The sequence below is a fragment of the Triturus cristatus genome, chromosome 9 (genome assembly GCF_964204655.1).
Source record: "Triturus cristatus chromosome 9, aTriCri1.1, whole genome shotgun sequence".
NCBI classification, from domain to species: Eukaryota; Metazoa; Chordata; class Amphibia; order Caudata; family Salamandridae; genus Triturus; species Triturus cristatus.
Genome location: NC_140592.1, coordinates 649,648,486 through 649,676,184, shown reverse-complemented (window position 1 = coordinate 649,676,184; position 27,699 = coordinate 649,648,486). Strand labels below are relative to the sequence as shown.

Here is a 27,699-nt window from a genome sequence, read left to right as displayed (position 1 = left end):
TTTGCTCCAAATTTCGCTTGGTCCCACAATCCCTTCTATTTCTGCTCTGCACTCATATATCTAAGTGATAAGAGGGACTGGACTATCTTGCTACATGCATTGATCACTGGAACCCACTCCCAGATTAGTTTACATATTTTTATCAGTCAATCTTTAAATATCACTTATTCCCAGTGGCCTCCACATTTAACACTTCAAATTGCTGTTCGTCTCTTATCATATCGCTGATAAAATTTCTTAATCAGGCATTGGTTGAGTAGATTGTGGTAGGTATCAAGATTGAGGGACTGGCAGAATTCACGTTTGTTACTTGCTCACAGCTGCACAACTATGGCATGCAATTTTGAACTGTTTGACACAAATGCTGAATCTTAATTTAGTACTGAACGAAGAGACCTTTATCTTTGCCACTTTCCTTACTTGACAGCAAGGTGCACTTAGCTTTTCCAAGATGACTATGTCCCTAACTGCCCTTCTTTAAAGACTGACAGTGATAGCTAGAAACAATTTAACTTCATGGAATGGAATATCTGCTTGCCAGGATGTGGGGCAGCTGAACCGGTTGTATTATTGGCAAAAATCCGGCTTGACAGGAAGATTTCAGATGTCACGACATAAATGATAAGCGCGTTCCTCACTCTGCATTTAATTTAACCCCTGTGCCAGTTGTGCAAATGATTTTCGTTTGATTTGAATGCATTTATTTTATCCTTAATAAAAAATAACGCGTTGTCCCATAATTAAGCTTGAGGAAAATACCAACAAATGATCTGTTTACTGCAGCTCGCACATTTTTCCTTAATGCATCTGCAAATACTAGCAAGATAGTTAAATGTAAGGATGTCCAGCTGTAAAGGTCAAAAAGACAGCAGATAACAGAAAAAAGAAACTGATCTTCACTAAACCTAGTTTAAGCAAAATCAGGGGAGGTCCTGGGCAACAAAAAACGAGGTGAAGAAGAAACAGGAAATCATTCACAGCAGTGAATAGAACCAGTTAAGTGATAGCATTGCTGCAGGTTGTGGCTAAGGTAAACAAAATGAATCAAGAAGCAATGACCACAATCTGAACATCATACTTCATTCCCCACCACCGCCCTATTACATGTAGGTACTAATCAGCACAAAACCAGCACTCCCACCTGTCCTTTTCACTGTGGATTTTGAACCAATGGCGATCTGTTTGCAATAAGTGCTGACTGAAGCGCGTGTGCTTGACCTGTGTGCCTTCAGATGCCTCTTCTTTCCCCTTTCAGCTCTGTCTATGCTTTCTTGACCCCCATCCACCCTTGCCTTCATCCCTTTTACATCATTCATTCCCATGAAGGGTTGCCTCCATTCCTCTATGACCCATTGTCCCCCCTATTCTCAAATGTTCTTTTATTTTGCAATCATTTACTTTCCTGTTCATGTGTGTATTTTATGTTTCTTATGATGCACCAAAGGCTGAAGCAATAAAAACTTACATATTAAATCAAATTGTAGCTTTTCTTAACGCATTTTACTCCAAGTGGGTAAACATGTTTGAAGTAATGGACATCATAGTGAAATTGCAAGAAGAGATCAGCCACTGAATGCGCAGCCATGAAAGCTAAAGTGCTTTACAGGCACCAACATAATTTTGATTTTAATTCCTTTGGTGTTGATTGGCATTTTCTAGCCATGCTCAGCCTAAGACAAAGAATCCAGCGCCACGGATTCCAGGTTCTCACCTAAACTAGGGTTTTTATTAATTGGTCAGACCTGGTGAACAGGTGAAGGATCCAGCGTCACCCGTTATGGTGCAGTGTTCTGAGCTTTTCAAGCCATTTACTAATTGGTGACACCATCTTGGTACTTGGACCAACAACACACCACGCATTTCACATGTGATCAGAAACCTGAACTTAACATAGGTGATTAGTGTTTTGTTGACATGACCCAGTAAATTCACACCTGCTAGCTTTTGAAACCATTGGTGGTGTTGTCCATGTGACGCATCCTCTTATGGCTCTTTTGAACTGGATCGTTCACCGCACCAAGTTCCCAAACTATAGCACGCCTCTTCCTTCAGTAACACCCCCCAGCTTTCCTCTTTCGCCATCTATGTTTCCAGCACTACTGTCGTGTCCCCCTGCAGCGCCCCTCAATGACGACAGACACAGTAGGTTCGGAGAGGCTTCTTTATTCAACCTCTCTCTCTCTCGTCCCTACTCTAACTCCCCGTTTCCCTTTCCTCGCCCCTTCCTCTTCCCTCGCTCCGCCCACGCTCCGCCCTCCCCACTACTAGACCGCACATCGGTACATCTCCCCCTTTGTTAGCAGAACAAACTTACAAAATGTTTACATCTCTTCAATCAGCCGACGTGGCTGGCGAATTGTCTGTCGTGGTCTGAGAGACCGGCCCTCTGGAAACACAGCAGTGTTACCTTCGCTTCTCTCCTCTGGGCCAGTAACAGTCTCACCTCGCAGTTCAGTCTGGTCAGTTCTCGGAGGCTGGAGTTGTGACTCTAGCGCATCCTGCAGAGCCGAGCTGCATCTCTGAAAATGAGACACATTTCGAGTGATGCGTCTCCGGTCTGATTCTGCCGTCAGCATGGTTCCCTTTTGCCGGGTGACTGTCAGCGGCTCTGCTCGAAACCTGCTGTCCGTTTTCTTACATTGCTCCTGCTTAACCACCACGCAGTCTCCCTCTCGGAAAGAGAGCGATCGGGCTCGCCTACGACCATCAGCATACGTCTTCATGCCCTCTTTGCGAGCTCTGTCGGTGGTCACCATTTCTTGATGGACGCGACCTGGGGACACAGGTCGTAATGCTCCTTCCCAGGTGGGTATTCGTGTCCGAATGGGCCGCCCCAGCATGAGTGTCGCTGGGCATTTGCCATGTGGTGTCGTTCGGTATGATCGGAGCACGTCATTGAGGGCTGTTTGCATGTCCTTTCTATCAAGCACAGCCTGCTGGAAAGTTCTCTTGAGGGTGGCCATGAATCTTTCAACAGTGCCGTTGGCCTGAGGCCATAGCGGTGTTATTCGCCGGTGTCGGATATCCATTACTTTCATGAAGTCGCTGAACTCTTGCCCGTTGAACGGTGGGCCATTGTCCGTCTTCATTACTTTGGGTACTCCCCACGCTGCAAACACTTCGTCAAGGACGGCGAGCGTAGCAGTTGCTCCGGTGGACGGGACAAATTGAGCGATGGGGAATCTCGAGTACTCATCAACAATCACCAGCACGTACTTGCCCGACTGCATTGGGCCGTAGAAGTCCATGGCTAGTTCCTGCCACACTCCTGATGGTAGTGGTGTCATTTGGAGCGGAGCTGGGGGATCACCGCGCCCCACTACTTGGCACTGCGGACAGTCTTTGAGGGTACGTTCTACCATTTTGTCAAGGAACGGGAACCAGACACGTTCACGAAGGGCCCTCTTGGTCGCAACCACGCCTCGGTGGCTTTCATGGGCCAAGTTGATGACTCCTTGGCGCAGGTGCTGTGGGATGACGATCCGGTGGTCTCTCAGGAGCAGCCCTTCCGCTGTGACGGATAGTTCCTCGCTCACATTCTTAAACGCCTGTAGCTCTTGGCACTTCTCTGGGTCACTCTCCTCAGGTGCATCGTCCTGTCTCCACCGATGTGTTCGTATCCGGTGAATCACTCTTTGTAGCAGCTCATCCTGCGAGGTGGCTTGTTGGATGGCTTCCAGGGGAACAGCCGGCGGCCGTGCCTGGGCCACTACAAAGTGGATGTACTCCTCAGCTACAGACGGAGTGGGACGGTGGGTAGCTTCGGGGTGCCTTGACATGTAGTCAGCTGGGTTGGCCGACTTTCCTGGTTTGTGGACGATAGTGAAAGTATATTCTTGCAGGCGTAGTCCCCATCGTTCGATGCGGGGTGGCATTTTGGAGCGTGGGTTCCCAAAGATGGTGACAAGCGCTTGGTGGTCTGTCACCATGGTGAAGTGTTTTCCATATATGAATACGTGGAAATGTTCGCAGGCCCATACTACCGCGAGGCTCTCTTTCTCAGGTTGGGAGACTTCGGCTGGCATGGGCCACTATATGACGCTGGTCAGTGTCCTTATCGTATTGGGCTAAGATGGCCCCGAGACCGACGGGGCTGGCGTCCACTGTGATCTCAGTTTTTCGGTCCGGGCTGAAGTACACCAGGCTGTCGGCTCTTCCCACCGCTTGTTTGATGTCTCGAAATGCTCGCTCGCACTCTGAAGTCCACTCGAATGCCTGGCCTTGTTTGGTCAATCTCCGGAGGGGGTGACTGATAGTGGCGTAGTCTTCGATGTACCGCGAGCAGTAGCTCGCCATCCCTAGGAAGGACCGCACATCGCTGACATCCCGTGGACTCTTGGTGTCATTCAGCGAGCTCACTTTGTCCGGGTCCGGCTTCATCCCTGCACTAGAGAAGACGTGCCCAAAGAATTTCAGCTTTTCTTGGTGGAATTCGCACTTCTCCTTGTTGAGAGTTAGGTTTGCGTCCAAAAGCGCGTGGCAGACTCTGTCGAGGGCTGTGTCATGCGCTTGAATGTTTGCCCCATACACTAAGATGTCATCGCTGTAATTCAGCGTGTTGGGGATGTGATGGATAGTCTGCCGGATGGCTTCTTGGAATATCTCGGCAGCTGATGATATGCCAAAGTTCAGTCGTTTATACCGGAACAGCCCCAGGTGCGTCGCGAACGTTGTGATGTACCGAGAATCTTCATGGAGTTCCAGTTGATGGCACCCCTTGTTGAGGTCAAGTTTGGAAAACACGCGCGCACCATTTAGTGCGGCTATCATGTCACTCAGGTGGGGTCCAGGGTGTCGTTCTCTCTCGATAGCTGTGTTGGGCATGCGCATATCCACACAGAGTCGGACTTTCCCTGGAGTTCCTTTCTTTGGGACGATCACCACTGGTGAAACCCACGGCGTGGGGCCCTCCGTACGCTCGATGATGTCGGCTGTCAGGAGGTCTTGCAGTTCATCTTCTACAGCCTGTTGAAGGTGAAAAGGAACCTTTCTGGGGTGCTGGGCAACCGGCCGAACCTGTTCATCAATATGCAAGCGGATCTGGCCTCTATTCATTTTGCCGAGTCCTGTGAACAGTTTTGGGAACTTGCGGACAGTGTCACTGTCATCGGTGACGCGATATAGAATTTCAACCAGTCTTAGCCGTTCAGCCGTTGGGAGACTGAGGAGACAGTCCGCTTCCGGCCCCTCGATGACATGTATCACCGCGGGGACTGATGTCGTTTGGTGCCTCAGTACAGTCGGAAATTTCCCAAGACACGGAAGTGGTTCCCTGGACATCCAGGTGTAGACACGGACGTGCGCAGGGTTCAGTCGGGGGCGAGGGTTCATCTTCCGGTATTCAGTCACTGGGATGTAATTCAGCGACGCCCCGCTGTCCATCACGAACTTCGTGTTGTGGCCACCCACGCTGATGTCCAAACGGGGGTACTTTTTGAGTTGGTCCGGGTCAGCGATCATGTTCGCGTACTCTACCGAATACTCTTGTTCGTACGAATATGACCCTGAGTCTCGAGACGGAGATCGCCTTGACCACCTGGACGACCGGGACTCTCTGCTGGAGTGGGAAGACCTTGATGACGACTTCCGACGGACATGGACTGCTCGCACATGGTGCCGGCGGGTGTCTCTTCTCGACGACTCAGGCGCGGTCTTGTCCTTGTCTTTCTCGCGGCGGTACTCCCCGCACATAGCTTCAAAGTGATGGCTCCGGCCGCACTTGCGGCATTGTTGCCCCATGGCCGGGCATGTTCCGCTGTGTGGAAAGTCGTATCCACATCGGTAGCACCGTCTTGCGGCCGATTTCTTCGTGTGATCGTGTCTTTTGCTCCTCCTTCCCGAGTCAGGCCGCCGATGTTCTGGATAGCGGCGGCGCGACGATGGTCGGGCATGTCGCTCGCGCTCTTTCGACCCCCGGCGGGGACGACCGGTGCGCACTTGACACGCAAGCTCCTTGCGCTCCGTGCACCCCGACTCCATGGACTTGGCATGTTCCTCAGCCTGGTCGTGCACTCTCGTGAGTTCTTCTATTTCGTCCAGTGTGTGGGTCTTCTTTAGCAGTTTTCGTCGAAGTGTCTCCGACTGGCAGCCGTCGATCACGCGCAAGCGTATGGCATCATCCGTTGAAAACCTTTCAAAGTCGCAGTGACGCGCTAGCCGCCGAAGCCGCGTAATGTAGGCGCCCATTATCTCATCTTTCTCTTGTCGCGCCCGCTGAAACACGTACCGCTCATAGTCCACATTTTTCTTGTGTATGAATTTTTTATCGAGGGCTTCACGAACTTTGGCGTATGTTCCTGCATCTGCTGCGGGAATTTCCTTGATAATCTTGCTGACATCTTTCCCCACTAGATTGCGGAGTGCAATCAGCTGGTCCTCATCTCCGAGTACTTTGGAACCTTTGATGTAGTCCTCAAAGTCCTCTATCCATTCCTCCCAACGGGGGCCCATACTGCTACCGACGACGAGCGCCAGAGGCTCCGGAGGGCGCAAGTGTGACAGTCCCGTGACGATTGGCTTCACTTCCTGACGGGTCGGTGATCCGTTGTTCGACATTGTGTGGGCAGTGTTCGTGCTTGCTTGTTCACTTGTCTGAATTAGCTCGTGCTTGTTTGTTTCGCCTTGACTTGTACTTGTTGGTTGTATTCTGCTTTCACTCTTGCTGTTTCTTATGCTTGTGTGCTTTCAGGCTTGCTGTGGCCTTGCTCGTGTCTGTTTGTTCCTTCGTTTGCATTAGCTCGTGCTTGTTTGCATTGGCTTGTGCTTGTTTAAATTTGTTCTGGGCGCCTGACTTCAAGATGGCCGCCTATTCACTTCAATGGGGATGTCCCTCCAAGGCTGCCTGACTTCAAGATGGCCGCCGGGTCACTGCACACGTGGGGCCTCACACGAGGCTCGAGCCTTGCTTTCTGCTTGTTGCAGCGTGCTGAAGCTTCACTCACCCACTCCTGGAGCCTGCCGCTTGTGCCAGGTAGGGGGGGCCTCACTGCTGCTCGCACGCGTATCTTCGATTCTCCTGCGCAGGGGGGGGGCTCTCATGTGTCGAGATCGTCTCTTGCAAAGCAGTTCTCCCTGGGGGGGGTTCCTTAAATGCTTACGTTGTCGGGTCCGGGAGAGTCCACTGCTCATCCCACCCTCGTCGCCAGCTGTCGTGTCCCCCTGCAGCGCCCCTCAATGACGACAGACACAGTAGGTTCGGAGAGGCTTCTTTATTCAACCTCTCTCTCTCTCGTCCCTACTCTAACTCCCCGTTTCCCTTTCCTCGCCCCTTCCTCTTCCCTCGCTCCGCCCACGCTCCGCCCTCCCCACTACTAGACCGCACATCGGTACAACTACGCACAACCTCTCTTGCAGACAAACAAACTCTGATGTCGGCCTATGGTTAGGTTTCATTATTGGTCTATCACTAAGACCTTTAAGGAAATTGATGCACCAACATTGGTGTGTGTCATCGCCTGAACAGTGCTAAGAATTGCCTTTTTTCCTATTTAGATTTACTGTCAATCTGAAAAACACTCAGTCGAATAACATCATGATGCACGTCAACCCCCGCTTCAGGGAAGGGGCACTTGTGCGCAACACTCTGACTAACGGGAGCTGGGGCTCAGAGGAGAGGCAGGTCGCCTTTATGCCATTGTCCCCTGGACAACCCTTCCAAGTAAGATCTGTGTTTCAGCTATTTTGTTTTTTACTGTGTATGAGTAAGTGATTACAACTGTAATAGCAAGTAACCTGACCATTAAAAGGAGAAAGAATGGCTGTGATTTTAATCCTAGGTGGTTTAACCAGGTATGTTCAAGGCTAAATGGGGATTTAAAAAAGGCATTGGAATCAAGACCAAGAGATAGCGTAAGGATCACTTCCTTAAGGAAAAATATAAAAATGATTTAAAAGAAAGGAAACGAGATCCGTGAGAAAGCTTAGAATACATTAATACAAGCTTTTATTTTTATGAATAATCAACCACTTGAACTGGTCAGTGTTTTTACCTATTTGGGTATTCACCTAGAGAAGAACCTTAAGTGGGACTGTCAAATAGATGCAGCTGCTCTAAAACATCGACAATTTACGGGAGCTTTAATTAGGGAGCACAAAAGGTCATTAACAAAACCGATTAGACCAGTCCTCCAAGTTTACGAGTCAAAAGCTGTCAGCTCGGCGCTGTATGGCACAGAATTATGGGGGTTTGAGAAAGCAGCTTCCTTAACTCTCTCTGAAAATAAAATTCCTCCGCAGCATTACTGATCTCCCGCAAAGTACTCCCCTGAAACCACTTAGATATGATTTGGGTAGAAAAGCCATTACAAATATCGCCACGCTGCGCCCGATTTTATATTGGCGCAGGCTGTGGACGACACCTGAACTTTCACCATATGCCGCTGGTTTTCTTGATGCAATAAAATCTGATGGCTTTCACAAAATTGGTTGATTAAGTGGTGTTAGAAATAGCTTGGTAGGTTTGGGTATGAAAATATTATGGGAGAACCCAACAGAAGCCTCCTTTCCATCTAAAACTATTTTAAAAGAGAAGTACTTGGAACGGGTTATTCATAATACTTGGAGTAACACTGATTCATCTACCATGGTTGGAATTTTTTGGGAAATAAAATATACCCCCAGCCTCGAATCTAACTGGGATATCATTTCCAGGCCCAGAGATAGGAAGCTGTATTTCCAACTTAGGGCAGGTTCATTATCTTTAAAGTCCCTCACCTCCATGTAGACCCCCACAAGTGATAACATCTGCCCTGCTTGTGGGAGTCACAATGAAACAGTTGCCCACTGGTTCTTTGTCTGTCCTGCCTATGCAATCCCCAGGCGAGTTTGGCTGACCACAATGTGCAAACTACTTGGTACAAATAGGAGCGCTGAAGCCGAAAGGCTTATGCGCACTAGTACTTTGACATTTATTATAATAGCGGTAGCCAAATTCTTAGGATGGGCGTGGGTAATAAGGCTGAATCAAAAAACTGGGTAATTTTTGGTGAGCAATAATTTTAGCTTCCTCAGTCTGGCCATAGTATGTGATTGATTAATCAATAAACTGTTTTTATTTGTTGCTCTAATGAACCTTTTAATGTAATGAAAATTGTTGACATGAAATTTGTATTTCTTCCATTTGCTCAGATTTTAGTTTTTAAATCAAGTCTTTTTAATAATCCAACCAATAATTTTTTTAATTGTGTGTATTTAAATGTTGTTTGTTTTTTGCTTTTCATGAGTATATCTCGAATAAAGCTATTTTGGATTGGATTGGACATTAATACAAGCTTCTGAGACTCGAAATGCAGCTTTGTTCTGGAAAACAATTGATCATAGCTTTTTCAAAGAAAACTCTGCAGTAAAAATTGTTACAGTTGTCCCTCCAGGAGATTGGTCATTGCACTTTGAAAGCATTTTTAATCCTGATGCCGTCAAAAGTATCACAGGTAAAAATGATAATTATATCTCAGTGGAGCCAGTAACATTATCCCCTATAACGCCTGATGAAATTATATCTGCCCTACAAAAAAGTGTAAATGGCAAAGCTGCCGGACCAGATGGGATTCCTATTGACATTTTAAAATATAAAATGGATTTCTGGATTCCAATTTTATTAAATGTTTTTAACGCCACCTTCGGTGGAGTGTTGCCTGCATCCTGGGTGGAAAGTGTAATTGTACCAATATTAAAAAAAGGGGACAGAGGGAAGGCAAACTGCTACCGTCCCTTATCCCTTCTTGACTCTACCTCCAAATTGATGGGGAGAATAATTATGGAAAGGTTGGAAAACTGGGCCGAGGATAATAACTTCTTGACCGAGGCCCAGTATGGATTCAGAAAGGGTATTGGGATGGTGGAAGTACACCCTAGCTAAGGATGAGGTATTGCATCTTTGTTTAGTTGACCTTACTAGCGCCTTCGATCTTGTAAATCATGCAAAACTATGGCAGACATTGAAGGCTCTAGGTGCCCATATTGATATAATAACATACTTAGCCCAGATGTACTCTCTATTAACTTCCAGAGTGCAGTTAGGCACCATGGGGGAATGCACTCCGGATTTTAGAGTAACATGTGGAATCCAGCAAGGTTGTGTTTTAGCCCCTAGTCACAGACGTACCAAAAGTTAGGGCGCGCCTGACCCCTGTTCTTCTTTATGCGACGATGCCGTCTTGTTATCGAGAACAGCTAACGGTCTGTAATGTTTAATAGATAATTTTGCCCTGTTCATGTCTGAAAAAGACCTCCAGATTAATTTAAAAAAGACTTTTGTCATGACATGCGGAAGCTCTAAATTAAGGAACATACAATATCACATGGGAGGGGTAGCCATTAATAGAGTCTCAACCTTTTCATATCTGGGTTTGACTTTTAATAAGAATGGTACATGGAACACGCATATGGAACTGTGTAGATTGAAAAGTTTAAGAACCACTGAGGGCATTTTAAGGTTTTTCGCCAAAATAGGAAACAAACCCATACGGGAAATTCTCACCTTGTACCGTAGCAAGTGTGTTTGGTGTTTGTTACGGGGTAGCACTGTGGGGGAGAGCCAATGCAGTCCCTAGTTCCTCTCCAAACTATATAATACATAAAGAACTATTTGTACCATTCTTAAATGACTTAATAGACATGGCTGGTCTCACTTTTTGGCAAGGAATATGAGCTAAAGATGAGACCAAATTTACAAAGGACCTCATTTTAGACTGTTTATCCCTTGATTACAGTAGCAAGATTCCCTAGCTCAAGCATATACATACCCTCCTGGCGCGCTGTAAGGTGCAAATAGATAAACAGAACCCAGCAGCAATTTTAGACTTTAGTAAAAGAGACCTGAAGACAAGGTATATGAACGCTATGGAAGGTGCTAGAGAAGCCAAAAACACAGCATAAAATCCTACTGTGAAATTGCCTCTGTAAGGGGCACACAAACCTACCTAATACAGGTGCGAAATATACAATATAGAATTTATTTGACAAGGTTCAGGTTTGGCACCCTTCATTATTTAATAGCCTTCCCCAAACAGGAAAAGTGGTGCCATAAACTCCCGAAATGCCCGTGTGATGGAATGTCTCCCCAATCTACGTTGCACTTTTTACTATTTTCTAGTTTTTATACAGACATCGGAAATCCATTTTAAAACCTTTGCTTTTATCAAAAATGCTTTTTCATTATAAACATGCTTTTAATCTTGTATGTAGTCTGTAAGATCGGATAATCACGAATGCAGTTATTTTGTATATACTACTGGCAATAAGTAAAAGAAAGGTCTATGCACATTTGGACGTACTATTGTATGAAAAACCAGATGACTATATGTAGTCGTGATACATGCAATGGCACTAAGCACTTTATATTGTATGACAAAGGCCATCTTTGTTCGCGGTCCATTACATATAAACGTAGCTGTGGTATACACATTGGCATTATGAATTTTATATACATGTATGGTATAGGTTATCGTGTTGTTGTGACTGAATTGTTTTTATATACCTGAACACGGCACTTTATGTACTTGAATGTCTAAGAATTCCTCATTGTTCCCTCTGATTGTATACCTTCTTGCTATTGGATAGATTCCATTTCTGTACCTAAAAAAATCGAACTGTAACTTGTTATACCTTATGTCAATGAAATGCTGTTTTTATCTCTTGATTGTATATTTTTGGGTATTTTTGAAGTTTGCAATTGTAACTGTTTTCTCTGTATAGTATGCTTTTGTGGTGGTATTATTTACACCGAATAAAGCTGAATTGACTTGACTTGATACAAGGGCCATTGGTCTATGTGAGCAAGCATGGTTCGTAACTTAATAAACCCAAAAATGCACACTTGGGCCACACACATAAAAATGCAAGATTTTCCTTTTCAGCGACAATCATTTAAAATGTGTACAAATGTGCTCTATTCAAGCATTTTGTGTTACACTGATTCCTGAACTGGCTAGATATTTCATATGTCTTAATCCCTGCTTTCTTATAGATGGAGATCCTCAACCAGAATCATGGCTACAAGGTGACGGTGAATGGCACACCGGTGTTTGAGTACCGTCACCGGATCCAGTCCAGACAAGTGAATCAAATTGAAATAGATGGAGATGTGATTCTGTCTTTAGTCCAGTACTAACACATTGCCAGAATAAAGTAGTTTTTGGGAATAGTGTAATTCTATTTCCTGTACTACCTTTTCCTTCATTTTCATGATCCCACTGGGCATTATGGTTATTTCATTTCAATGATTGAACCCGGGTATATTGCACAGAGGGTGCATTTTGTGGTTTCGAACATTTCCAGCTATTCCTTTGCACATCACAAGTTGTTTATACCTATGTTGGGAGTTATCCAAAAGCATCTATTGGACTTTGGCTGATTTATCTAGAAAACTACCAGAATTTGGAACAACATCTCTATCAAATCAAAACTGTGAAGTCCTTCTGCAATTCACAAAGAAGCTGGCTTCCCATGTTTCCAGAGAATACCTTATCTCCACACGGTAGGATTCATCACCCACAAGCATTGTACTTCCTAGCAAGTAATCATGAATCTCAACTCAGCGTGCCATCCATTGTTCAGCACACTACTCTTCTCTAACTTGGTTCACCATCAACAAATAGCTATCCGCCTGTGTAGTTTATTTATTGGGGTTGTAATAAGTAAAAGAAGGTATGGGAAATGCCACATAGGTACCATTGAGTTGGGTAACAATAAAAATGTGTTATTCAGCGCTGATATACCCTTGGGTGAACGTGCGCTCTGCAAATACACGTTATGTTATTGAAGTTCAGAAGTGATTTGGCACCTGGTTGTACTTTAGTGATTCTCAAATGTGTTACTTGATGCAAATAAATGAACATATAAACAGCCAGTTTAGTACAGTGAATCCTAGAATTAGCTGAGTTTCTGAATTGTTCTCTTATTACATGGGTAACATGGACCTACCTGACATATGTGTACTCTTGATGACCTTATATAAGCCATGTAAAGTGGGCATAGGAATTCTAGGTGGACTCTGTTCTTTGATGTTATGTATTTAAATTTGGCTATTAGTCGTCGGCTTTGTGCTATGAGATAACCTATGTAAACCGGCTTGCCCACTGTAAGTGGGTTTTCTGTGGCATGATCATTACAAAAATACCTGTATGTGGGCTGCATTTATAATTCAGTTTCTTAACTAGCATGGTGCTGCACATTTTGTTAGTCTGTGCTAATTTGCACCTAGGTGCATTTTACCACCATATTGGATTTTTCTAAGAATGTGCTATTTTACTCTCATTTATTTTCGGCAGGTAAGTGCTGTAATGCGGCAGCATACATCAATGTTCGTATTTTATTTCAGACAACATACAAACACTGACTGTTTTGCTGTACTGACTGGTGCCAAGAGAAATGGAGCTACAAAGCACACTTTCAAATATATAAAATAGTGCTAAACAACACCGTGGTGTAAATTAGCACGGACTAAAAACAATTGCACAGCTTGGGCAGTACATGTAATTTGCGGAGTCATGGCAATGATCTGTACACCAAAAATGAATACGTTTAAGTTTTTTCAAGGGAGAAAATTGTCAAGTCTAGAGGCTTCGGGTCGGTGGACTGCCAATAAGGACAGCTTGAATAGCTTGCCTTCCCAATAATTAATATAAATGTTTTTCAATTGGGAAATCACATTTACATTAGGCGATAAAACATAGCAATTTCAGGAGGGCAGATGCACCTTGCATTAAAGAATAGAAAAAAAACTCTCTCAATATGGTTTTCTTTTTAAATAATTAAGTAGAACATAATCTAAAAGTGCAACTTTTACATTTAAAAAAAACTCGGGGGAAGCATTAAATTCTCATCCAGGTAACAATTCAGCAAATCCAGTTCCACCCGTTTTGCTGCTTGCATAATATGGAATAGAACGAACAGGCTGTACTCCAAACAATTGGCCCTACAAGACACACAGTTTTGGACTAGGGCAAGAAAAATTGCCCTTTGTTTTTGCACTAATTTGACATATTATGTAATAGGAAATACATGGCAGTATGGCCCACATTTACTAAAGTTTTGCACTCATGCGTTGCACAAGATAGCGCCTGATTCCTTGCAGTTGTTAAGTCCCACATGCTAAGCGCTATACTGTGTTGTGGCATGCAAGCACCCACACAGTCTTTAATAAATATGGGCTATGTTTGTAGAAAACTCAGATGGCACCATTCCCAATTGCATAAAATGCCTCATTATGAAATTCTATTTTTATCCATGTCTCCCTATGCAAAATCGCTAAAATGGCCGATCAGAATAATCTGCTTAGTTCTAATTCATCATAGGCAAGCTGCAAAAAAGATGCAAATAGCTTTCCTCCAGTTTTGCTTCACAAAAAGCGTTTTGCTTTTAATGATAATGGTGTAAAATCAATGACTATATTGAAAACTAATTCAAAGATAACACATATCTACGAGGATACAGTGTTTCAATGGGCAAGAATTAGGTTAAAACGATAAATATTTTGACAAATTAAAGGATTAGAATGACAATAAGGAAATGTGTTTGTTTAAATACTTATGAATCAGCACAAGTGCTTCAGATAACAACAGGCATGTGATTTATAACAGTAAATGGCATAGTGGTTGATATGCTGAGCAATGTCCAACGGATAATAAATACTGTGAAGATGATATGTATACTGATCAGCTGTATTAACCAATCGCCAGATTTTGTATGATCTCTGATCATTAATAAAAAAAATCACTCAGTTGCATGTGTTTGCAATTTATTTAAATAAGGATTGTGAGGGTAACATTGTACGTGCTGCACATTTAGTATCATGAGGATGTGCATTTCTTGCTGCTCAAATCAGGACTCCAAATCTTGTGTTTCCTTGCTCGGATTCTTGTTCCTTACTGCTTCTTGGTCTGCCTGATTACTCTCTTTCCCTTCTCCTCCTTCTATTAATATTCTCTTGAATCGTTTAATAATAGCTTGTCTCCTTCTCACTTAGAAAACACTGTAGACAAAGACACTGAGGAACTGATTGACACCATGACTGGGTTTGGTTTATCTCAAATTATCAGCGTCCAGCCCACTCAGCGGCGCACACTTTGGACGGAGTGTTCACTAACAACCTGAATGTGAACATTTTAAAAGGCTCTCAACTTAACTTGGTCCGATCACAGAGCTGTGATCTTTACAATCAAAATCTCTTCCAATGGTATCTGTACTTCAAATGCCAGCCACCAAATCCTTTCGGCTCTGGCATGAAATTCAAGACTCAGATCTGAAGACCGCCATACCAGTTTTTGAGCTGGTGGGCTCAGCCGATCCTGATACAGCCTAGAGAATATGAGCAGTGGATTCAGTTAGTCACTGATTACCTTGCTCCTATGAAACACGCAACATTAAAAAGAATCAATCCTTCGGCTCCATGGTACAATTCAGATCTAAAAGCATCTAAACAACACTGTCGTAGACAGGAGAGAATATGGAGGAAGGAATATAACATAAAAAAAAAATTTAAACAATGCTTAGCTAAATGCAAAACAGTCATTTTAACTGCCAAATCAAACTGTTGCACAAAAAAGATAGACTTAGCTAAAAACTCTACTATGGAGCTTTTTTGCATGATTACCAGTTTAATCACCATCCCTGTTGCTAAATCTAACTCGCCCTACAAAGACTTCTGTTATACACTGGCTATTTTCTTTCACAAGAAGGTTCAGGAGGCAGCAAGCAGCCCGTTACTACAGATCTCCTAACAGCGGGGCAAGTCAGACAGCTGATTATGGTTACTAAATCAGGATCTTCTCTTGATCCTTGCCCTCCCACTACTACCCAGATGGTCACAGATATCATTGCTGGACATCTTGCAAAAATCTTCAATACTATGTTACTTAAAGGCATATTTCTGAAAGACTGGAAAAAGGCATCAGTCAGACCACTTATAAAAAAAAAAAAAATCTTGATCTCCTGGATACTAACAATCATTCCCCTATAGCAAGACTTCCCTTTCCAGCGAAACTGGTGGGGAAGGTTATAACCTTACAGCTACCTTCCTTTATTGAACAGAATAACCATTTGGATGTAATACAATTTGAGTTCCATAGTGGACATGACACTGAGATTGCCCTTATTGTCGCTACAGAGGAAATCCGTTCCACCTTGGATAGAGGCAGCAGAGTGGCCTTGGTCTTATTGGACCTATCTGCAGCTTTCGACATGGTCTACCATATATGTTTGGTCGACCAGTTGAGCAAGCAGGGGATCAAAGACTGTGCAATAGTCCTGCGTAAGTCCTTTTTGACCAATAGAGTTCAATCAATAAGCTTAGAAGACTATACTTCAGAAACTTACATCTTACCTTGTGGTGTTCCTCAGGGTTCGCCTTTACGCTCATCCCTGTTTAACATTTATGCCACCCCTCTGGCAGCACTCATCAGATCTTTCGGGTTTTCATTAGTTTCTGACGCTGATGACACCCAGATAGTGGTGTTCCTTTCCAACACCGATCATGGCATAGATGAATCCTTTCAAAACTGCATGTCTGCAGTTAACGATTGGATGGGCAAAAATTGCCTTAAATTTCAGCCAAAACAAGGGTGATGCAGTTTAGGCACAGTGTATCTTTCTGGAGTCCTTCTTCTTGGCTGCAAGACATGGGAACTCTTCCAGTCCCGAAGAACAAAGTAAAAAATCTGGGAGTTTTGCTGGATAATAGTCTAACTTACAAAAACCAGGTCAGTGCAGTCACTTCCTCTTCCTTTTTCATTTGCAAAACTATGAATAAAACTAGTCACCTAATTCCATTCTACCTACTTAAACAGTTGTCATTGCACTGGCTCTTTCTTGCATTGGCCACTGCAATGGTTTGTATCTGAATCTGCAAGTAAAGCTTATACAGAAGCTACAAATTGTGCAAAACTCTGCAGCCAGAATGCTCTTAAAACTACCTAAACTCCATTCTGCAACCCAAGCCATGAATAAGCTTCATTGGCTCCCCGTAAAAAAGGCGAGTCGCTTTCAAGGCACTATGCATCGCTTTCAAAGTCTTAGCTGGAACAGGCTCTGACTACTTGAAAGATAAGTTCAGAGGGTGCATTCCTAATAGATCCCTTCAATCTAGGTTTGAAAAAAACTAGTCATGTTCTGACATAAGCTGGTTTGCTGGGGTAGCAGAAGCTTCGTTAGAAACACTGCACTTCAAAAGAACGATCCGCCTCTGGATCTAAAAGCGGCCCATACTCTGCTGATCCTCAGGAAAAAAATTGAAAACTTAGCTTTATAGTACGTAAATGTGTGCCACTCTTGATGTCAGGCTACCACCAAGACTCCTCAGGGCATACAAGCGCTCTCTACAAAACTCAAAATCAAATCCAATGTTGTCTCTCTTCGCTCTATACATTTCGCTCCCAATTTCCCTTTCTCTGTATAATTTTTAGGTCTGGCTGGCAACCGCTGTGTCATAAATAAAGAAACTATACAGAAACGGTCATAAACCTCCAGCTATCTGCTTCTTTGGGTCACTCCAATTCAAACCCTACTTGGTGAAAATATCAATCTCAGGTGTCTCTTAGGTGTATCAATCTATTGTGTGCTTCCACAACAGCACAAGGTCTGCGAAGCATCCTTGCAGCACAATAGAGGCGCACTGTTATCAGTTCTGCTTGTGCCATAACGCGAGGTGACCCTTGTTCCCTCTCATAGCCCAGCCATACTATTCTGTCCTATCGTCTGAACATCACCTTAATAAGAGGCATCCTTTGGACAGCAGAATTCATATGTAACATCATAATAGAGCTGCCACAGTGGACAACGACACATTAATAGAAAGGTGAATGCAGTTATTTTGCATTATTACTGCTCTAGTAATATTGGTGTTTATGCAACTACATTATTGTCTTGCTCATTTAAATTAATTTGTTTGCGGTGTCCATTTTCATATTCTTGGAGAACATCACGATCTTTTCAGATGTGTATCTTTTTCATGCAATGTGCATTAAAATTAAAATAAAATTCAGAATGATAGTTTTTGATGCAATTCCGATTTTTTCACAGACTTTTGAATAGATGCTACTGAAAGGGAAGTATTGTGTATGGCTTGTTAGACCATGCAACCCTGCCCAGAGTTCCCCTAGCAGCAGGTCTCTGGACCTTTGTTGATTCTTCACATCAGCACAAACAGTAATAATGGCCTTCTGTGGAACAGCATGAGGCTTGGAGGAAAGCTCTTAAGTCTTGAAGACACACAAAGTGTATCCCTTTTCTGAGAGTGAGAAAAACCAGCAGTGGTGAAAGTGGTGGGTTATCGAAATTTCAGGATTTTGTACCTGGTATCTCCATGGTTGACTTACTAGGCCACTCCTAATTTACAAGCTCTTCCAGTTTCTTTCAATTGGGCACCTCGCTCCATCCTTGGGCGACATAGATGGTGCAGGTATATTTGCTTTATAAGGATGAAGGTGAGTGGGCATGAGGTATGTATGTGGAACTTTACTGTGCAAGCAGGAATTGATTTTGGGGATTCCTGTCTGTGTATGATTGGCAAGTCTGAGGTTAGAAATGAAGCTGTCAGAAAAGGATGTGTTTTGATGGAAACGTAGGGACAATCCTCGGTCATATGAAGTGAGCCAGGCACAAATAATGGAGACTGAAAACAGCATCCTCTTTTGAAGTGCAGGGGCAGACTGACCTTTTCCTGTTTCATTCTTCCCCAGAGATCTGCCTTAGATAGCATTGTGTAGTAGCCAGGTAGGCAAGAGCCTTTACGTTTTGAGTCATTGTTTTAAAGTCCCCTGGAAGATATCATATAGCTGCAACCTTTTTGTACCCAATCTGCACATCAAGGCGATATGGCTGAGTAGCATATGTGAAAGAGGCCCACTCCACTGAAACCACTGAAATAAGAACTTTTCCAAAAAAGAGATGGGCTCCGAGACACGTATATTTGCCAGCTAAACTGGAATAAATACTGAAAAGAAATCCTAAGGCAGGCTTCCAGGAAGTTAACATTTTCTAGCGTCTATGCCCCGAACAGAAGTGTGGAGGAGAAAGTCCTACTGAGTTCTAGGGTTGAGGTCCTTGACAAACTCCCCTGTAAGAGGGGGAACAAACCTAAAGTCCTGCATCCTGCTAGAACTGCTTCTAGGAAGACCTTTTAAGGTAGGTGCCTGCTTGGTTAACTGGGTAGCCAATACTAGAGGTATCCCTACAGGAGAACACTGCCTCGAAGAGGAATGTACAGCACATTGTTCTGTAGAAGGGATGTGCAGGAAGGACTAAAAAACAGAGCACTTCAAGGTCTATGCGGGGCTCAGGGAAGAGTTGGCCTACACATCACCTTTGTAAGCCTACATTGACTTCAAACCCATATTTGCTACGTGGCTGCCCCATCAAGGCCTTGAAGTGGTGCTCACCCCACCCTTTGTCTACATGAAGAAGCATCATCAAGGTAGGTAGGTATAAAAGCTCCTTACTCTCCCTCCCCAAGTCTACAATGAAATCGACCCAGCCACTGTGGAGATTTTATCCAATGAAACTTTAATTTGAGTGCACACAAATTCCCTTTTGATTTGCAGCTAGAATTGGGAGCCACTGCAGTCTCCCTTTCACTTGGTCACCGCAAGCATTCATCACTGATAGGCCAAGGGATCTAGGTGTGTGAGCACTTAGTGACACCTTTGGCCGCTCAACTGACTCCTACCATCGAGCCTATGTGGTGTGCCTCTAAATGCCCTTCACACAATCTAAAAATCACCACAGGTTTGTGAGTGGGCTCTTCTGTCCTATTTTGGGTGGCGGGATTCTCCATCGGACACTGGTGAAAGATCAAAGAGATGTGTGAATGGCCCTACCAGCTTCAGTTCTCGCAGCACGAAACAGCCATTCCTGCTCAATGTGACCACTCTCTGTGCTGGTTTCGCCTAAAGTGTAAGGTTTGTCAAGAGCACAGGTGGGAAGTGTGGGCAGAGCCTCAAGAACCACAGAAGCTGTGGACAGCTTCAAAGTGGCTACAGCAGATAGGAATTAATTGAAACTAGAAGTTAAATGTACAAGAGTGGCTAAATGTTTCGCCAGGGCAGCTATTTAAGTACAGGAGACATTTGCCAGAGACCCTGATGCAAGGTGACTGCATCAATACCTAGGTATTCACTATTTAAAAGTACCATCATATAAAATCTGATATTTTTTTATGTGCAGCAATGGCTTGTTATTGTGGAGGTTTTAGCCTACCAGTCAAAGCACTTGCTGAACCTCAGTATGTTTATTGAGTTTCAAGCCAACCCCGCCTCCCTGAGTAAGACTTGGATTTCTCTGCCAAGCTGAACTGAGGTTCTTTTAAGTGCTAAAGGGTTGTACTTGGTTCTCAATTTAGAGGCTAATAGTGAAGAGACCCAGGACAATAGGTAAGAAAACCCAAATTACACAATTAGTGAAAAATAACCCATGTCTGCCCTGTGGACTTCCACCAATTTATACAGATACCTGAAGGATTTTTCTGAAACCCTATTTTTTATATTGTGTTTGTGTTGTGTTTCCAAGTGCTAGGGGTTCTAGAACATTGCATCAGAGCACTGATAACATATTTTGATTTATTGGTCCAACATTAGGTTTTGAAATTGCGAATTTGCGAGAAAGAAAGAGAAATAATGTTGAGAAACTACCAGCCTATTTTAAAGCCTCCTCAATGTAGTGATTTTGTGATTTACTAATGATTTGCAAAATTGGCTTTTCTATAAAAACATGTGCACTTTTTATGTCTTGCCTACGGATAGCCTTTTGCTGTCTGTTACAAAAATACATTGTGGATAGAGCTAAAAGTGGGCTTGGGGCAGCCCATTGCTCTCACCATTTTTTGGCTTTCAGGTCACCCTCATTTGCTTGTTCCTTATTTGCTAGCTTCCTTTCCTCTTGTAGTGCGTGTCCCTCCACTGGAGCATAGTTTATTTTGTCTGGATGACTTACATCCCTCCACTACTCAAATTCAGGGTCTCATTATTTTCTGTTTCTTTCATCACTCCAAAGGAGTGCATAGGTTTTTTTTGTTCTCTGCCTTGTGTGCTGCTTCCCCTATGCCCTCACTGTCTGTGTTGTACTTAACTCCCATAGCTTGTTCATTGCCTCCCCGTCTTTTTGCTTTTTTTTTTTAATAAAAGCACCCACCCCCACCAAGCTTCTCAGCCCTCGGCCCCCACCCCGCTGTTTTGGCAACTCCTGGATGCTTACTCCCTCCCAGCTCCTGCATTCAGCACTGTTGCTGCCCGGCCCGCCTTGTTTTTTTTATTTTTGTTAATCTTTGTTTTTCTTTTTGAAGGGCTCAGCAGCTGCAATATGCTGCCAGGCTGCTCCTTTGTCACACTTTTTGTATTTTTTGATTTACCGCTCTAAGACTGGCACCGCTATCATGGAACAGGAATTTAAAATAAAATAGCTGCCACATCAGGACATATCTACATGCATGGGTGGTCACTCATGCACATTAATGCATCGTAACTGGGCTATGTGCATGCATTGGGATGCATATGTGTGCTTGCATGATGACGCATTCATGTATTGTCGTGCTGTCTACTTTGACACACCTAAACCCAGCACTCTCTTAAGGAGGCAAATGCACTGCTGCACCTTTAAATTACACGCGTAAAACAGCACTTCCAAAAGACATGGCAATAAAATAAGACCCAGCAGTCTCTTAAGGCGAGGCAAGAAAACAAATTCAGTTGCATTTAAAGTGACACAAACATATTTAATAATCCAATACTTTGAACAGGAAGGCAAAATGTATCAGTTAATGCAGACTCCCAAATATCAAGTAACTTAGGCACAAATCCAGAATAACTTGTACCATATATACATGGAGTAAAGAAATTTAGAAATGATATACACAAATTAAGTAACACCTCACCGATCGCTCACTCAACATCCTTGCCAACTCAAGCTGGAGGAGCCCTTAGACAGCCAGGCAGGACTCTTGATCGGGACCGAAATTCCCAAGTTCCCTTGTGATGACACGTCTAACCGCACAAGCGAGCTCCCGTCTGGGTGCCAAGGTTCCCTGCCTTTAATACCTTTACTCAACCTGAGACGAAGGTTCTAGAAACCTCGCCACCTTCCTTCTGTTATGAAAAACCGAGCTGACCGTACTGGTCTGTGTCAAGGTCAAGACAGAAGCTGGCCAGGCCCCTGTATTTTGACCCTGAGACAGAGCTGTATATTCTTCACATTTCCCTGGCAACAACAATCTCTGCCCGGAAAGTTTCAAAGCACCCATCCCACACAACATGTACCAGTTCACTCTGCTCGGTGAGGAGCGAAAACAAGTGAAGAGCAAAAACATCCCCTCCCTACCTTGCAGCTGCGTGCGAGCACAGAAAATGGAGTCTGTTACACAAAATGGAGTAAGTTTTGCAAAATGGAGTCAATGGTCAATATATCATTCTTAATAGCACAACATGCATTTACACAGTTGCACTTTTTTCTTTTCTGATGTTCCAGTTGGCAAACACGCATTTCTTTCGTTTTGCTAATGCAGATCACAATTACAAAAAAGCATCAGCAAAGCCAACAAGTCAGGGAGCGCCACTGAAAGGCGAGACCTATTGGCTTTGCCAATGCTTGTTACAAAGGTCTGCTCCAGATTTACTCAATGTTTGCTGCCTGCCCAATTTAACTGTTTCCTGTGCTTCTGCTGGGCACAATTATAGGAGGGATTGTGGAACAGCCTGAAAAGGTATTTAATTTCTGTCCTTCCTGGTGTATGTGAGACCGTAGCTCTACGATAATCAAAGCTAAATGATCAATGCTGGTTCTCAGGATAGAGGTGCCAGCCTCCACCTCAACATGGTGTTTCCACCTGGCATGGAGACAATTCAGGAGGGGACGGTAAAAATTCAGAAAAAAAGTTCAAAACTCAGGACAACATTTCAGGACAAGAGGAGGAGCAGCCATACCCCAGTAGTTTATCTATCATTTATTTACTTTTTCCCATGTTGCACTATTCATTCACTGTGCAGTGTATGCAATTGTCTCTAGGTATGCTATATTCAGTTGGCACATTATGTCCTTGTTCTATAATAAATTAATGCCCTTCAGCACAGCGGCAAGGGCAACAGTCCTACCCAAATATCCCCAATCTTTTTTGGAGCAGACGCAAAAGCAACATTTTGATTATGTGTCTAAACATTTCAATACGCATAGCGAGCAGTTTGGAAAACATTAAGGTAAGTCACTTTTTCACCTTCTGCTAGTTTAAGCCAAGTTGAACAAACACATCTGGCTAATCTGACCCTCTGCTAGACGTCGAACCGAAAAATATTAATGAGGCAGATTGTATGGGTGACAGTCTCATACCAAAGGTCAGGAAGACAGGTGCTAACAGCTTGTCTATAGTCTCACAGCACCAAGGCCTGACTGCTACATCATAGTGTGTGTCAGGGACTCTATATTTATCTCGGAACTAGGAGCTCAACCAACAGACAGAGAGTTAAAGAGCAGGATGAAGTCAAGATCAGATAGGAGATCTGCAGCAACTGATTCAAAGGTTCGTTGCTAAGAACCAGATAAATGAGAAAGAGTAGAACAAAGGAGGACAATTCCTGAAATCAGATAAGCCCTAAAAGAGTTCTGGAAACATATCAGGAGAGTAGTCTCAGCAGGGAGGCCAGGATCAGAAAAGGCATTCTCAAGTGGTTGAAAAAGCAGCACCCTGGCAAACTCTGCCGGTGTGATGGTCCATTGGGAGTGCTACTAGGGGTTGGTAGGGGATGGGACACTTCGAATGTTTGGCCCTGGGTAATTGCCCACTCTGTCCACACTTAAAATGGCTCTGCAGTCGAGCCAAGCCTGAACCAGTAGTCTGGCTCATCTTTCAGTGCAAAAGAGCATGCAGAATCTTCAAAATATTTGAGATACAAAATTCACAACAAAGAAAATATAATAACATGATAATGACTTTAAAATGTAGAAAGTGTTTCTTTAACACATGGAAGTGACTTAGTTTAGTATATGAGACCACAACATTGCATCGACATTTATTTGAATTGGAAGTTTCTAAACATGAACTTTAAAACATTTACTAACCCTCACTCCTGATAAAAGTCATGAGTGAACAAAGCATACGCATTGTTAGGTGTCCCTTATGTCATGGTCAATATTATTCTTTGGGAAGGAGGATCATTAAAGGCTATTGAAGTATATATAAGTGAGGTCTTCACACAATTTAGTCATGCGGGTGAGCCGGGATTTTTAACATAGTTTTCCTGGTCACACATAGTGTAATTAAGCAACTGACTAGATTACTTTCTATTCCTCGAACCCCTTTAGCACCAGAAGACAGTGTTTTTGTACAATTCTATCAGACGAAAAGCACACTGTATTAAGTGAATATAGATCACAGGTTAATTTGACACAATGTCTAACAAAAAGGGACATAGTGCAGGTAAGGGACTGAGGAACAACATCTGCTAAAATCAATGGCTTTCTCAGGGGTTGAAGGGCATTAAAAAAGTATGGCTACTGTGATCCTGAGTGCAATGGGAATGTGGTCAGTGAGCATGGAGGAGAAATCATAGGCGAAGCTAAAAAAAAAAAACTTTTCTGTGACTATTTTTTGATCTTTCACATCAGGTAACTGCATATAAATTATCAGTGGGAAATACTCTATTTTATGCTATGAAACCTTTGTTGGTTAATATGATCACTGCAGATGTATGTGTGTGCAACCGGAAGCCCACAGAGCTGAATTCTGTTTGATTCAGCAGGGAATAGTGACTTGTGTATTTTTAGTGCTACGAGGTCCCTGCCTGTCACAGAAAGCATTGTGAATGTGTAGGTCATTATTATAAATTTGCATTACACCCAGTATAAGCTAGGCAGCCACAAAACATAGACATAAATTAGTGTAAATTTTAGTAATATGGAGATTGCACCTAGTGCAAACAGTTTTACAGCTGTCCATTAAAAGCAGGCACTCCACAACTCAGCTTGGAAAATCTTTGTCTTTGGAAAACTTAAAGTATTTCCACCAACTAACACCACCTCTTCCGGCTCCCAAGAGCCTTTACATTTATAATTTAACCAACTCCAAAGATCTGCATTCCTTTTCAGGCAGCTGGCACCCTGGCGAGAAGGCTTGTTTCTTGTTCATGTGTCCGCCTCTCCCTCTGGATCACAGCACAGGGGACCTTCCACTTCAGCCCAGGCATTTAAACTGTAACATAGGTCTTTTAACACAAAGGCGAAAATTACAGACAGATGCTGTCAGTTGAAATCTTTATCACGGACAATGGACGTTATGGTTAAATCACAGATAATTATGGACGGTTGGTCACCCTACCTCAACATCCCCTTTAGCCCCACCATCGTCTCCAGGACGAGGAACAAATGTGCTTATTCAGCCTCAGTAAGAGCAGTGGACATTGGCCTGCCAAAAACCTACTGATGTTTCTATTCCCTTAGGACTAATGAACCAATTACCTATCGGTAATCTTCATTACCCTGATTAAGGGACCTATTTATCCCAGTTCTAACTATATGAGTATTCCAAGAGATTTACCATGCACAATGACATTTTTCTTCAGCGTACATATTTGTTGTATATCTATAGCTGATATCCAGCATAAAAGATTCCTTCACCGATCCTCTTTTTGTATGTACTAAGGTCCTTTTTTAGTCACGCAGTGCAGCGAGTCACCTTGCTGCACTGTGTGAGAGGGAAAAGGCAGGAATGCACCATACTTAAAAGAATACTTCACATTCCTGTCTTTGTCTGAATTACCTGGGGTGGATTAGTGGTTCTGGAGGATCAGGAGAAAAAAGGTACTTGGTCTTCAGAAGAGAGTTACCAGTTGTTGATCTGGAGGGAGTTATCGGGCGTCAAGAGAGCCTTCAAGGTGTGCTATCTCTGCCAAGAGAAGAAGGTACTTGTCAGAAAAAAATCAACCAGGTGGCAATATGCTACTTGAATTGGCAGGGGAAAATACTGAGCGAGTCCCTAAATTTAGTAACAGCTCAGATTATTGCTGTGGCAGTGTCATATCTGATAGCATTAAATGCAGTGTACATTCATCTCAATTTAGATTTTTGGGTGGGCAGCCTCAGGCACAATCTGACATCATCGGTGATGTACCATCTCTCCCCCCAACAGTCCAATCGGATCTCTTCCCAGTTTGGAATCCATGGCGCAGCCTGCTTGAAGCCATCCAGATTTTTCTACTCTGGACTCTCAACAACCAAGCCATTACCTGAGGCACTGACAGTAGAGAAGCAGCAGATTTGGGTACTGCAAGGGAGGTGGAGTGAACGGAAGCTAAAAGTGTCCCCCGAAAGGCTCAAGAGGGAAAAACTTGGGACATCTTGGCCAATAAGATGCTATTAGTATCACCATCACTCTCTTTCACCGAATCTTCTGAAGCACCGTCAGAAGGGTACTTGGTAGGAAGGCAGTAGATGCCTTGTCAGTCTATGGGACTGACAAGGCATCTACTGCCCACACCTGAGGACATCACGATTCAGAGTAGAAGATTGGCAACATCTGCTGAGACCCAAAGAGCTCCATCGATGGGCTCTGAATTTGGAAGAATTCTGATTAGATTGTCAGGTGGAGAGATGGTGCATCACTGAAGATGGCAGATTGTTGCTGAGGCTGTCCACCCATAAATTCAAAATGCCAGGAATGTACACTGCTTTTAATGCTATCAGATGCGACTGTGCCCCAGCAAAGATGTGAGCTGTCACTAAGTTTATGGACTCACTCCTTATTTCCCCCTGCTAATTCAAGTAGTTTTTTCTGACAAGTACCTTCTCCTCTAGGCAGGGAAGGAGCGCCTGTAAGGCTGTCATGGCTCCTGATAACTCCCTCCAGATCGACAACTGGTAACTCTTGTCTGATGCCATGTGCCTTTTTCTCCTGATCCTACAGAACTGCTCCCCAATTTGAAGTTCTGTTGTTAATCGAACTGGAGTTGGACATTGCCATCTGTCTTGCTCCTGTACCTCTCTCCCCCTGCACTCATTGATGCTCTCTTTTGTTCATGTGCTTCTCCCTGCCCCCTCCAAGTCGTGCTCACCCTCGTGTACTTCACCCCATAGCTCTTTGGTTTGCGCACTTCTACCACACCTACTCCGATTTGCTCTCTCTCTCCTTGCTTCTTCTACTCATTCCATCCTTCTGTGTTTATTTCTCCAACCCGCACCCTTCTATCTTTCTCTCGTTGCTTCTCCTCCCCACCCCACAGTACCCCCCTGTTGCCTGTGAGCCTGTGTACTACTCCCCAGTCTGTTCCATGTTGCTTGCTCGCTCATCGAGTTTCCACACCCCACTCGTGCTCTCCATGTTGCTTCTGCCACGTTTCATTTTTGTTACCAATCCAACTTGGTACCGAAACTTAACAGAATTAAGTGCGCCTGCCTCATTTTGTAACCATGCGCATACATGGTGCATCCATCTACAAAACGAAATGGGTGACCATATCAAAGGCTATTTTTATTCTTTAGCCATGATGCACAGTATCTAGGATGCTGTTTGGCTAAAAACATTGCCAAAGCCAAGAGTTCCCAAAGGGGAGACCTATTGTCTTTGCCACTGCTACTCACAAAAGGAAGTGAGAAGTTTACAAAAAGCCTCCAGCTGTCTGCTTTCTTTTTGGTGCCTGTTCTGACTACAATAAATTGAAGGTGAGGTGAGACAAAGTGTTTTATTTCACTCTGCTAAATGTGATGATCAAAGTCAAAACATGTGTGAAAACA

At 43.7% G+C, this 27,699-nt stretch overlaps 1 protein-coding gene across 1 annotated transcript in view; it reads left to right on the top strand.

Moving 5' to 3' along the window:
* LOC146798440 (galectin-6-like) overlaps positions 1–14,725 on the top strand; it is a 309,853-nt gene extending 295,128 nt beyond the window's left edge. Inside the window, exons 10-11 of the mRNA XM_085625709.1 lie at positions 7,492–7,657; positions 11,966–14,725. Coding sequence (XP_085481835.1) covers positions 7,492–7,657; positions 11,966–12,109 — 310 coding nt within the window. The 3' untranslated portion in view covers positions 12,110–14,725. The remainder of the gene's footprint in view (positions 1–7,491; positions 7,658–11,965) is intronic.
* The last annotated feature ends 12,974 nt before the right edge of the window (positions 14,726–27,699 follow it).